The sequence below is a fragment of the Ochotona curzoniae genome, unplaced genomic scaffold (genome assembly GCF_017591425.1).
Source record: "Ochotona curzoniae isolate NIBS_2020 unplaced genomic scaffold, NIBS_Ocur_1.0 contig_3255, whole genome shotgun sequence".
Taxonomy (NCBI): Eukaryota; Metazoa; Chordata; class Mammalia; order Lagomorpha; family Ochotonidae; genus Ochotona; species Ochotona curzoniae.
The window spans coordinates 1,975,816-1,989,822 of record NW_024465777.1 but is presented as its reverse complement, the minus strand read 5'-3'; the positions used below and the strand labels follow the sequence as shown (position 1 = coordinate 1,989,822).

The 14,007-nt window shown below is 36.3% G+C and overlaps 1 protein-coding gene across 12 annotated transcripts in view; it reads left to right on the top strand.

The window, feature by feature from the left end:
• Positions 1-13,708, top strand: part of HNRNPR (heterogeneous nuclear ribonucleoprotein R) — a 38,467-nt gene extending 24,759 nt beyond the window's left edge. For 11 of the 12 annotated variants that reach the window (XM_040979521.1, XM_040979522.1, XM_040979513.1 and 8 more), the window contains 3 exons: positions 4,505-4,654; positions 7,909-8,030; positions 8,149-9,413. In XM_040979521.1, coding sequence (XP_040835455.1) covers positions 4,505-4,654; positions 7,909-8,030; positions 8,149-8,761 — 885 coding nt within the window. In that variant the 3' untranslated portion in view covers positions 8,762-9,413. Of the gene's footprint in view, positions 1-4,504; positions 4,655-7,908; positions 8,031-8,148; positions 9,414-12,454 lie in introns of those variants that run through there. The other variant, XM_040979517.1, reaches the window with a different exon arrangement.
• Positions 13,709-14,007: the final 299 nt, after the last annotated feature.

Sequence of the window (14,007 nt, the reverse complement as noted above, 5' to 3'; positions counted from 1 at the left end):
ATATTTTGAGTTTTATGATAAATGTGAATTGTAGTTATTGACTGTAGCAGTTTAGGCAGTGACTGATTTAACTCCGAGGCTACAGACTGCCTTGGTGTTCATGAATTTCCATTAGTCATCTCTTTTCCTAGAGATTAAATGTGTAAGAGGAAATGGTGTGCGTTCCCTTGAGTATTTCATATGCAATGAATATTTTCTGTATCCCCATAGTGCTGGATACTTGCAGAGTAAAGAGAGAAATGATGTTTTGGAGTTTACAGATTATAGTCTCAATCAATGACTGCACTGTAGCTTTTATCACATGGTGTCAATTACTTTTTATTTAGATTTATAGCTAATTTTTCTTTTTCATTTTTAACTTTTTTTTTTTTTTTAAATGGTCAGCTTCTTTTGTTGTCTGTGTGAAGAAAGACAAAGAATTGTGCTTGATGTCCATTGATAGCAGAATCTTCATGGCTGGTCGTGTTGATGGCCCTTCGTTCCTTCCAACACCCTGTGCTTGTGTTGCCGGGTTGCTCGCCTGGCAGCTGGAGGTGCCCTCAGCCCGGGCTTTTAGGCTTTCTTTTGGATACTTCAAGGTTTCTGGGGAGGGACATGTGGGTTGAAATCTGTCCTGCTTACATGGAGTTTAACTATTTCAGTTTCGACTGTCTCCTCCCTTTTCAGGGAGGCATCAGTTAAGTGGCTATAAAAACTGGTTGAATTCTTGATTGAGATTTCTTTCCTTTGGCTTTTTTTCCTGAGTAAAATTGTTGCTAGTTTGGAGATGAATTCTGGTTAATTACTAGTATGATATAGTCTTTGTAGGCAAAAACGTCTTTGAATTATGTAGGAAAAACATCCATTGAGAATGAACCAGAGAGGGTCTCAGAAGGTCTTCTCAGCTGTATCTTTTATCTTGGTGTTTGAAAGAATAAATGACTAGTAAAAGTTGAGAATGTATCCCTAATTTTTAATTTCTATGTTTAATTAACTTGGTCTTAATATCGTCTGCTACTACAACTTGGACAACTGACTTTGGACAGTTACACGACTTTGATATCATTTTTTATGAAATAAATGTTAAGATCCACTGCAATTTTGAGTTTACCTGTAGAAACTAAGTGTGATATTGTTGCTTTTTGTGCTTAAAAAAAAAAAACCCAGAAATTGCAACTTAGAGATATTAAGAGAGAGAAATAAAACCAGGAAAACTAAAATATAGCTAGGAATTCGTGTACCAATACTTTTTACTTATTGTTGGTGGCCTTTCCTGTGGTTTTATCTCATTTTCGGAGGTAGAAAACTTCAAGATTTTATATAGTATTATTTTTCTTCCTGAATTGGAAATATTTCACAATGAAAAGAAAGCCTCCAAATTTGGGATCAAATAATTTTAACTCCTTTTTTTTTTAAAGATTTATTTATTTTTATTGGAAAGATATACAGAGAGGAGGAGAGACAGAGAGGAAGATCTTGCATCTGATGAGTCACTCCTCAAGTGAGTGCAACGGCTGATGCTATGCTGGTCTGAAGCCAGGAGCCAGGAACTTCTTCTGGGTATCCCACATGGGTGCAGGGTCCCAAGGCTTTGGGCCATCCTCGACTGCTTTCCCAGGCCACAGGCAGGGAGCTGGATGGGAAGTGGGGCTGCCGGGATTAGACCCAGCGCCCATATGGGATCCCGGGGCGTTCAAGGTGAGGACTTTAGCCACTAGGCCACGCCGCCGGGCCTGACTCCTTTATTTTCTAATTGAAAAAATTGTTTATCCTCTGTTCACTCCTGGAAACAATTAGTTGAAGATTATTTTCTAGTTTGGATTAGTTTTTTAATGATTAAGAACCTAGAATACCAAAGGAGTCTTCCTATGAAATATCATAAAATTTCATCAAATAATTTTTATATACTAAGTTACAATTTCTTCACATAAAAGAATAAAAACTCCATCATGAGGTTATTAAAGGTAACAAGCCGGTGTTGGAGGGCTAATGTTGGGGCTAGAACGCTCCCCAATTTGACAGTGTTGAGTAAAAGGGGAAGGAGTGTAAAGGTGATTAAGTAAGTATTAATCCTTGCTTCCCTTGAGTTAATAATGTCTTTAAAATATTTTGATTTGTATAGCCTTTAGTCTGAGGCTACAGTATATTCGCTGTATGTATTTCTTTTTTCTTGTACTAAGTAATATCTTTAGTTCAAAAGTCAGAAATTATACAGAAAGGTTTACACTATAGAGTCCCCACTTCTCCTATGTTTCAGTCTATGTTTCTGTGGCATCCAGGTGTAGTAGTCTCTGGCTTGTCCTTTTGTTATTTCTGTAAGCAAATATGAGTATAAATTATTATTTTACTTGAATCCTCCAAGGATAGTTGTAGGATAGCTAACTATATTCACTTATATCTATTTGATTAATTTGTCATTCTGTTTCATCATTCCTGAGGAACTATGGCATTATTTTATGTGCCATTAAAAATTATGAAATGTTCAAGTTTGGTATTATGTAATGGGTAAAGCTGTTCGCTGTCACACCAGCATCCCATGTGGGCACTGGTACATGTCCCATTTGTTCCACTTCTAATTCAGCTCACTGTAGTGGTCTGGGAAGGGCAACCAAAGATGGCCCAACTCTGTGATCTTTGCCACCTATATGGGACACCTAAAAGAAACTGCGGCTCCTGGCTTTGGCGCCTGGCCCAGTTCCAGCCACTGTAGCCATCTGTGGAGTGAAATTGAGGATGGGAGATATCTATCTTTCCCTCTATTTCAATATCTGTGTAGCTCTGAATTTCAGTGAATATATATATGTATTTTTTCTTTTTTAAAACATTTATTTATTTTTATCAGAAAAGCAGATTTAAGGAGAGGAGAGACAAAAATCTTCCATCCACTGGTTTACTCCTCAAATGTCCACAGCAGTCAGAACTGAGTGATTTGAAACTGGGAGCCAGGATTCTTCTGGGTCTCCTGTGTAGGTGCAGGGGTCCAAGACCTTGGATCATCCTCCATTGCCTTCCCAGGCCATAAGCAGGGAGCTGGATGGGAAGTGGAGCAGCTGGGACACAGACAAGTGCCAATATGGGATGCTGGTGCTTAAAGGTGGAAGATTAGCTTATTGAGTCATGGTACTGACTCCTCAAATAAATAAATGTGTGTATGTATGTATGTATGTATGTATGTATTTTTTATTATTATTATAAAATGCTGCTGGCAGTGTTAAACAATGCTTGGTTAACATTATTGACTATAAATTTTAATATTCCCATTTTGGAAACATGAGAATGGGGAAGCAGAGTGTCTTACAAATAATGTATTTTGGCAGTTTCTCTATATCACTGCATAGAGCTCAACCTGATTTCTGTGGCTGCATAATATTCTCTGTAGGTGTGTCATATTGTATGCAGACCTGCTAGGTGTGTCTTGCCTGTCTTTATTGTTGTTGCTAACAATAGTTTCCATATCAGATGACTGATGTTAGGGGTAGAATTGCAGTCCAAATTATAAATGCATTTGTAATTATTAAAGATAATAATAACCTCTAAGGAATATGGTGTGGTCTTTTACCAGCCCAATGCAAGGGGACTGTTTCCTCAGCCTTGACATAATATTGTAGGGCTGCACTCTGCAGTTTGCTGATCTAGTAACAAATGGTATCTCAGTGTGTTAAGATTGGTTTCTGTCACCAGGTAAGAGCTTGAGCTTGTCATGTTTTAGATTTAAACCATGGATTCATGATTTCTGCCTGTTTTTCTTTCCATTGATTAGGCTTATTCTTGTTTTCTGATCTTTGACAGAAATGATTATCTCTTGATAGAGGTCATTTTTCTTCTGACATTAATTTTGGTATTTTTTGCCATATAGAAGGCATTTATTTTTAGTAGGCATTTATTTTTGAATGCATTGTTCTTTTATATGATTTCTAGATTTTAAGTCAAGACCGTCCCCCTACTAGTGTTACATGAAGACATCACACTTATTTCACAGTCCCCATCTCTCTCACCATTTACAGTTTTAATCTGCTTCAAGTTTATCGTGATAAAGTGTGAGACCAACTTTTCATCTTTTTTTTTTATAAGTGCAGTACTAACTAAATTGTGTAAACATTTAAGTTTACATCTCATAGGGTTAGGTTCTAGATTTTTCATGTGTTTTTGTCTTGTTTATTCTTATTTCATGTGAATCTTAGATAATTATCCAGAGCTATAGGGGAAAAGCTGGAAGACTCACTGAACTGGGAACTTACATGATCATGTTAAAAGTGTAGCTTAGGAGCAATTGCGTGTTGATTTCTTGAAGGTTCTATTGCTAATGTTAAATGCTATAATGTTATGGGTAGAAGGTAAAAACCAACAAATTCCGTAAATTTGTACCTAATGCCATTGGTTTTCTTGACAGTTTCTTGTACTTCTTATGATGATACTTTAGCACTAATTTTTTGGAGAATCCTGTGCCCTGAAGACAGGAAGAAGTGCTTGAAGACTAAATACAATTCAGTAGCCAGTGCCAATTTTGTGTATTTGTTGCTGTTAGGTGAAGGTTTTGTTTGTGAGAAATTTGGCTACAACCGTGACAGAAGAAATCCTGGAAAAGTCATTTTCTGAATTTGGAAAACTTGAAAGAGTAAAGAAGTTGAAAGATTATGCGTTTGTCCATTTTGAAGACAGAGGAGCAGCTGTTAAGGTAGAAATTTGGAAATTTTTTTACTTCTTGATATTTGAGTTTTGCTGTTAAAATTTATAAACACATAAAGTATCTTCAAAAACAAAATTGGTTTTGGCTTGTATTGAACTTTGGAACTTTGTTTTTAATAATCTCTGTAAAGCAGTAGTATAGTTAGACTGTATTTCAATGCCAAAATATTCCTGCATCTGTAGTTTCAGGTAAGTTATTTTTAAGCTATTGTTTGTATAAGCCTAACATTTGATAGTATGTCATAGAAATATTACAAGATATAATAATTAGCTGCTATAAATACTAAATAGGTAGCAAATATAATATTTCTTTGTTTACTTTAGCTCTGTAGACCAATGAAAGAAACCCAATAGCATGGGCGGATTTAGCTATGGTATAGTATCAGATTTTGTAGATTTTTTTTAAATTGGAAATTCAGATTTGCAGAGAGAGGGATACATAGGGAGAAAGATCCTTTATCTGCTGGTTCACTCTAAGTGGCTGCAATGGCCAGAGTTGAGCCAATATGAAGCCAGGAGCCAGAAATCTCTTCTGGGTCTCCCACAGGTGCCGGGTTCCAAGGTTTTGGGCCATCCTCTACTGTTTTCCCAGGCCACAGGTAGAGAGCCAGAAGGGAAATGGAACAACTGGGCAGAGGATCCCAGCGCATGCAAGGCAAATATTTTAGCCACCTAAGCTGCTGCACCAGGCTCTGTAAATGTATTTTGAAGGTTTGGTTGGTTTTTAATATTTTTATCTTCAGTCTATTGTTGTTGTTGTTGATTATTCATCTACTCAGAAGGAAGACTACTGGGTGACTCTCCAAATGCCTGCAATAGCCAAGGCTGGGCCAGGCTTAGACCAAGAACTCGGTTGCAGCCCCCAGTGTGGATGGTCATGAGCCCAGCACTTGACCTGTCATGTCCTGCCTGCCTGCGTGTGTCAGCAGGAAGCTGCATTAGAAGAGAGCCACCAGGCTTGGAAATGTGGGATGCAATTATCCCAAGAGGCACTTTAACCTACTCCACTAAACTACAACATCTGCTCTGCCTTTAGTGTCAGCTGTGGTTTTTTAAATTTTAATAATAGTGAAAAGAAACTATTATATATAATAATTGGTTTATTTCTTTATCATAGTATAGAAAAATGTGAAAAGCTTTCATATGTTTTCTAGAGCATGGAACCTGACTTCTGCTGCTTTTTCGTGATAATAACTAGCACTGTCTTTAACAGAATTTCCATATTCTTTTCCTCATTCATGCTTCCTTGGGGAGAAAGGAAGATAAACCAGTAACAAAATCTTTTTAGGTAATTAGGAAGATGGGTCTAAAATACTTGGTGATTCAGGTTTGATTGTTTTTCTCCAAGTTCAGTAGAGGAATGCTGCCAATTTCAGTCTCAGGGTTTTTTTGTTTTGTTTTGTTTTCTTACCCAAGAAATAATGCTTTGTAATAGCTTTCACTAGGGTGGAATTTGCTTACTGATGAGAACCAATTAGTGAGGTAATATGGCTAGTAAAATTCACAGTTTAGTTCAAAATTAAACATTTGGCTTCCGAAATTTTCAGTATTGTAGAACTGAAAATTTTATATAGTACTTTCTACATACTCATTTTGATCACATTGAAGAACTAGCAGGATAATGCCAGTGTTTTGCTGATTGAGCTGCTGCTCGCAATGCCTGCATTCCTTATCAGAGCACTGGTTTAAGTCCCAGCTGCTCCGTTTTCATTCTGGCTTCCTGTGAATGTTGCCCAGGCAATGAAAGATGTGAGACCAAATGAAATTCTTAACTAGACCAGCCCTGGCCGTTGCAGTCATTCGTGGGATGAACCAGTGAGTAGAGCATCTGTTTCTTTGTCTTTCCCTCTCTTCACTGTGTCACTTTTTCAAATAAAATAAATCTTAAGTAAGGGGAAAAAATGAATTAGTATGATTTTCACATAAACTAATGAAATTAGAAGATTTCTAATTCAGGAGTTGATCGGCCAGCTCTGTTTGGCAAAACAGAGGATAGCTTTCCATTCTTTGTTTATACCTGAAAGCTTGTAGACTTGTTCAGTTGTTTAACAGCAGTCCAAAGCTGAAGTGCTACAAGGGGAGTATTGAAATCTAAAGGAGTACTAGCTAGGAAATCACTTAATAAGCTTTATAGATTTTATCTAGGTGTGCCCAGAGAGGGGCATTTTGTATCAGTAGGCGAAATATAGTGATGAGTTAATGTTTTGTGACCAAGTACCTGAATCTTGGGAGCATGGCAAAGGTTGATGATAGAACAACGTAAGATTTGTTGAATGCCTCGTGTTTAATTTGAATCTTGAGAAATTTTTTTGGATTATTAGTTTTTTTATTTGAAGTCAGATCCTTTGTTAGCACAACTTCGGTAAAAGTGAGCTTGGCAGAAAAGAGGTTGGGGCTACCATGTTTTCCTTCTGTCTCACAGAAAACTTTATTTCCTGAGAGGTTGAAATTGTTTGATTTGTATTAGTGCAGACATTTTCCCATAGTGTTAAGTTGGTGTCTTTGGTTTGACTAAGGTTTGAAGAGTTAGTTATTTAAAATTAAGGGAGAGCAACAGGTAACCCTTTGATCTTTTTTACTATAATGGAAGAAGACAGGTATTTTGCTGAGTGGTTAGGACACCACGTGGGGTCCTGCATCTGGTTTCTTATCCTGGCTCCACTCCTGATTCTGCCTCTGTGAACATGCATCGTGGGAGGCAGTGGGCCCTCGTGGAAAGTTTGGTTCTTTTCATCATGTGGGAGGCCTGGATTGAATTCTAGTCTTCTGGCTCTGGCCTAACCTCGTACCAGCTCCTTCCAGCGTGTGAGGAGTTAACCAGCAGATGGATGAAACTCTCTGTCTACCCTTCAAATAAATAAACATAAATTTAAGAATTTTATACGAAGGTTGATAAGTTTTGTTCTGGATGCAGCTTACATAAAACAAGTTATGATTCAGGGAAACTTTACCTTCTGGCCATATTCTTCTTTTGTGAATTAAAAAATGATTGGGAATACCTGCATGGGAGAATCAGATTGCATTCCAGGCACCTGTTTTTGGCCTGGCCCAATCCTGGCTTGTAATGGGCATTTGGGGACTGAATCAACCAATGGAAGGTCTCTCATTTTCAGATAAAGTAAAAATAAAGTAAGAATTTTAAGTAACTTCAAAGTAAATAGTATCTTAAATTGACTTATTTCTTATTTACTACTTATATTTTAAAATTTACTTTGTGTACTCATTTCTCTAATTTTTGTTTAGGCTATGGATGAAATGAATGGCAAAGAAATAGAAGGGGAAGAAATAGAAATAGTCTTAGCCAAGCCACCAGACAAGAAAAGGAAAGAGCGCCAAGCCGCTAGACAGGCCTCCCGAAGCTCCGCGTGAGTCTGCATTTCAGTAGATGCGCCTTCACACAAGGAAGAGCATGGCAGTAGAGATCAGGTGAAGAAGAAACCTGAAAGAAGCTAATCTGAATTCTCTTTTCCCTTCCATTGCTAGGTATGAAGATTATTACTATCACCCTCCTCCTCGAATGCCACCTCCAATTAGAGGCCGAGGTCGTGGTGGGGGGAGAGGTGGATACGGCTACCCTCCAGATTACTATGGATATGAAGATTACTATGATGATTACTATGGTTACGATTATCACGACTATCGTGGAGGCTACGAAGATCCCTACTACGGCTATGATGATGGCTATGCAGTAAGAGGAAGAGGAGGAGGAAGGGGAGGGCGAGGTGCTCCACCACCACCAAGAGGGCGGGGAGCACCACCTCCAAGAGGTAGAGCTGGCTATTCACAGAGGGGGGCACCTTTGGGACCACCGCGAGGCTCTAGGGGTGGCAGAGGGGGTCCTGCACAACAGCAGAGAGGCCGTGGTTCCCGTGGAGCTCGGGGCAATCGTGGGGGCAATGTAGGAGGCAAGAGAAAGGCAGACGGGTACAACCAACCTGATTCCAAGCGTCGTCAGACCAACAACCAACAGAACTGGGGTTCCCAACCCATCGCTCAGCAGCCGCTTCAGCAAGGTGGTGACTATTCTGGTAACTATGGTTACAATAATGACAACCAGGAATTTTATCAGGATACTTATGGGCAACAGTGGAAATAGACAAGTGAGGGTTTGAAAATGATATGGCAAGAACCGATTGGCACTAGATCTACATTCTTCAAAAAAATGGCTTAACTGGTTCATCTTTAAGTAGCAGTTCGCTGCCATTTGTATTGGGCCGAAGAAATCACTATTGTGTATATATTCAAGTCTTTTTATTTTTCTTCTTTTCATAAATGCTCTTGGACATTATTGGGCTTGCAGAGTTCCCTTATTCTGGGGGTCACAATGCTTTTATTGTTTCAGGCTTCATTTTAGCTTCCAAACAAGCTGGTAAATCATGCTTTTGCAGAACCTTTGGTTTTGGACAGTTTCATTTTTTTGGATTTGGGATAGATTACCTAGGAGTCTGGAGTATGCTGTAAATAAAAATACAAGCCAGTGCTTTGTCTTAGTAGTTTTAAGAAATTAAAGCAAACAAATTTAAGTTTTCTTGTATTGGAAATAACCTATGATTGTATGTTTTGCATTCCTAGAAGTAGGTTAACTGTGTTTTTAAATTGTTATAACTTCACACCTTTTTGAAATCTGCCCTACAAAATTTGTTTGGCTTAAACGTCAAAGCCGTGACAATTTGTTCTTTGATGTGATTGTATTTCCAATTTCTTGTTCATGTAAGATTTCAATAAAACTCAAAAATCTATTCAAAACATTACCTATTTCAAATTCAATTGTGTCCTAAAACATTATTTTACTTGTAATCCTGCAAGGAATATTGTTTTCAAAGTATAACTGCCTATGTGAGTGATCAAATTCACGCAAAATTTCTTGTCTGTTCCAACATGTACCATGGATATCAGACTGAGGAATAGTCTAAATTCATTGATTGGTGTTTTCTCATAGTCTATTAATTTGGAAATTTTATTATTTAAAAAGAAAATATGTTCAAGCACTGCAAGCATTGGATAATTTGTGTTTAAAATGGGCCTGGGAAGCAGTCTGCAATCTATTTTGTCCATCATTCATTGTATAATGGATAATCTGTGGCTGGAGACGTTATTTGCTGGATAAGCAAACATACATACTGGGAAAACTCTTAGTACGATAGTGGCCAGTTACACTGTGGACCGAGCTTGTTTTAGCGTATGTTGTTGTGGCTACTGGTTTAAAAATACAATTACCTTTTGCTGTGTAAATTTGCTTTGAGATACATGCCTTCTAAGAGAGGCTTAAAATATTCTAATAGACTTTCTGGTAACATGTCTTTTTTATTATATTTTTACTACCCCTAATGGCTAAGTTTTTGGTTGGCCAAAACATAAAATCTAAATTCTGATTTATTTTAATGGCTTTCTTGTTTGAGAAGGAAAGGAACAAAAGAAGCTAAACTGCAGTGCAAAATAGTGTGGATCGTTTTCAAATTACTATCTAGTTTTCCCTTCCATTTTGTTCCTAGCTTGCTTCAAAATGTCTTTATAATGGTGAAAGTAAAAGCCATTGGGGAATGCTTAAAGTAGACACACTATTATTTTGTGTTTGTTCCTTTTTGGTGTCTTCTGTGATAGCAAATTCCTTAAGAGATTGACTACATCAAATTTGGGGTTTTATGACTTCATTTTCAATAAGAAAGTATTTGCTTATGATACACAATATAGTTCATTTCAATTTCAGTTATACCCACTGCATCATGTAGTAATAAAACAGGCCTTATATTTTTGGAAGCTAATGCAAATGGGTCTGTTGTAGTTGCAAGTTAACATGGGTATTTATGTGGTAAGGATTCAGTTTATTATTTTTCTTATGCCCATGTCTATAAGTAAAGACACCAAACAGTCTTTAAATGCTGCTCTTAAACTTTGAACATACAGTTTGAAGGTGTGACTGTAAATCTAAATGATACTTAAATAATATTGATTTTTTGGAAAGAAAATTACAAGTGAATTATTTGTATTTATTAAAACTTAGATATTAAAAGCTACAGAGTTGTCATGAAGAAAATTAGGAATGGGAATAGATGATTCTAAAAAGTAGCTTATTATGTTTCTCCCACCCACCCTAAAATATAAAGAAACCCTTGTAAAAACATAAGAATGTAGCTTGAGTTTCATATCAGAATTTTTTCCTTTCAAAAATTGCAAATTACATTTTGACTGTCCCTCTTGCTAATTAAAGATATATTGCAGAGGTACCCCACTAATACTTGCTTTTATAGATTTTCTGATTTATTTCACCAAAAACATAGCTCATTAAAACTTCAAAACTTTTCCTTTTTAATATTTATAAATTACTGCTATAGCAGCACTTAGAGAAAATGAGAGCTCAGCTTTTCATAGAAATCTCAAAGTATAAAATATAAACTTGAAAAGTATCAGTTGAGGGAAGTCTTTATTCCAGATTTATAGTATGCTTTAAAAAAAAAAATAGTAAGCGTGAATTGAGTTCCGATGGATTTGGTTTCCACTTCTGTCTTTCTATCTTTTTCTGGTTTCCCAACCTTATTGGTTCAGCATTGTTTATGTGCCTATTTGAATAAATTGTGTGTTGGGAAATAACATTGAAGTAGACCCTTAATGACAAATATTCCCCTTAATGAAGTACTAATTTTCATTTGATCACTCATTTATAGCAGTTGCTTAAATGTATGTATTATATGAAGGTGTTTTAATTTTTTAAAAAAGTTAAAAAGTTGCCACATTTTTAATAAATTTAGCTTTATTTGATCAAAAGTAATGGTTATATAGTTTTTTTTTTAACAAAAGAATTTAGTAATTGCTTTCAAGTTTTCTTAGTTATTGGGATTAATTCTGCATAAGAAAGCCCAGTGCTTTCTGTTAGTAGTAGATAATTTTTCTCATTTGATTTTGAAAACTTATTTAGGTGGTAAGCCCTCTTTTTATAAAGGTCAGATTGCATAAAAATAAATTGTATATTTTAAGTTCCAAAAGAGAAAGGACATAGAATTCCACTCCTAGCATAAAGCCATATATTATGATTCTTGAAACTCATTACATCATTTGCCTCCTGCCCATTTAAATATGATCATACCTATGTTTTATTAATAGTATATTATTTGTAAAACAAAACCCTTCCAGTAAATACTTACTATAAGGCTGTTGTCAATTAGAAGTACTCCTAATTCTAAATTTTGCTGTTTTGATTTTTTTGAAGAGAACATTTCTATTCCGAGTTATCTGGTGTTGAAGGCGACCAACTGTACTTACTGCTTGTGTTGTCCTTGAGTGGTTGGAGTTTCTTAAGTGAGCAGCTCAGAAAAAGCCTTATAGAAAGAATGCACTGGATTTCCAAGTGTGTTTTATGTTTCTGTAAGAATGGGAGCTTCTGTTAACTTAGGGGTGGGGTTGTTCTGCTTCAGACCATGCATTGGATGACTGGAGAATCCAGAATAACAAATCCATAGAACAGTCATGCTTACATTTACACTACAAGTTTCTTGATTAGGTCTTAATTTCGAAACGCAAGCACCAAGCTTTAAAAGTATGCATATTTAACTTCATATGAATTAGTAATTTAATAATAAATGTTTAATTTGACATAGTTATTGGTGGTTTTCCTGAAAAAAAGTGCTTTTTCTTTTTACATACATATGTATGTGTGTGTATATACATATTTAGAGGTTACCAGAAGCTCTGGTTTTGTTTTGCTTTTGTTTTTAATCATTTTCAGATGTTATCCAGAAATCTGCAAGTGTTCTTTCCCTGTTTTAACTCCTTCCTTTTATCACCTGACTATCAGGGAAGCGAGGTTGAGGCTGCCCTGACCTGACATGTCATGATGTCGACTTGCTAGGTGGGGTTCGCTGGGGACGATAACCAGTGGAATTGTTGGTAAGAACTTTTTTTTTCCTATTTTTTTTTTAATCAGTAGTGGGGCATTAAGTGTGGGAGAATGCCCGTATTCTATCAGTGGGCAAATATGTCAGCCTTGTAGGAAAATAAGAAATGATTTTGTTCTTAATAGGTACATATAAAAAATACTACATTTATTCTTGAATGGGTAGTTGATCAGTAGTATAGGAAAGAGTTGCAGGTATGAAATAATGAAATATTGGATGTATATTTTAGGCAATCAAGAATGACCATACAGTCTAGTCTCTTGAAGAGACTATAAGCTTGCTTTATTTTACTGTGATTTCAGTCCCATCACTGATGTTTACTGTATTTTTATTGGGTAGGTTAGTAGTATATAATGCATCTTAAGAGATGTTCAATTACACACTAATTTTAGTGCAAATAGGAAGGTGCTGATAGACCAGAGGGTTTGAACACTAGTTGATAATTATTTTAAAAATTCTTGCAAAATAGATATTAATGTTATAAAGTAAAACTTAGGTTTTAGCAGCTAGATGGGCAATAGAGGGATCAACTTAGGTAACACTGGTAAAATGACTTTTGGTCCAGAGGAATAATATAGCTAGAATGTTAAGACTTTGAAATTACAGAAGCACAAACCATTACGTGTTTTGTCTGAAACTCCAAGAGAGAAAAGATTAGTAGACTGGTAGAATTCTAAGCCATTTTTGAGATAATTGTTAAGGATGAAATCTCATGTTACAAATTATAGGAGATTCTGTGATGGTAAAATATAAATTGAGGAAATTAAATTTAGTAATGCATTTCTTGCCATACTATATTAAAAATTGTAATATGGCATAAACACTGATGAAAAATAGTTTGGATTTTTATGCCTGAGAACCTCCTCAGTATTCTTAACAATACTATACCTTCCTTATTGGTTGGGGGTGCCGGTGTAGAAAGCGTCTCCCAGGTATTAAACAAGTGCTAGTCTGTGTCATGAATATAAATCTTTATCTGTAATTTGTTGTAGGCTAAACTGTACATCACTACAATGAAATTCCAGGTGTAAGAATTGCAGTGATTGCAGGGTTGAATTAAGATACTTTCTTTGCTCTTCTGACACACTTTATGCATGTATCAGTGATAGAGAAGATCAGGGTATAGAACCGTAAAGGTTGCACTAGATCACATGCTCCTTGAGAAGTTTATAGTAAGCAATAGGAGTACTCAAGTAATTCACATGACTTTGTGCAGGTTAACGATAATGCAGCGTACATTTTTGTTGGCTTTATAAAAAAAAAAAAACAACAACATGGAACCAAAAAAGGAGGAGGCATTCTGGAGGAAAACTTAGGTTGCTCAAATATCATAAAGGGCTCTCATAGAATATAGCAACTTAGTCAGGATCCCATGAACATTGCTTATCTTCCTGTCTCACCAGAGTTGTGCAAAAGGACTTCTCTCGCCTGTGCAGTATAATAGGTAGGATGT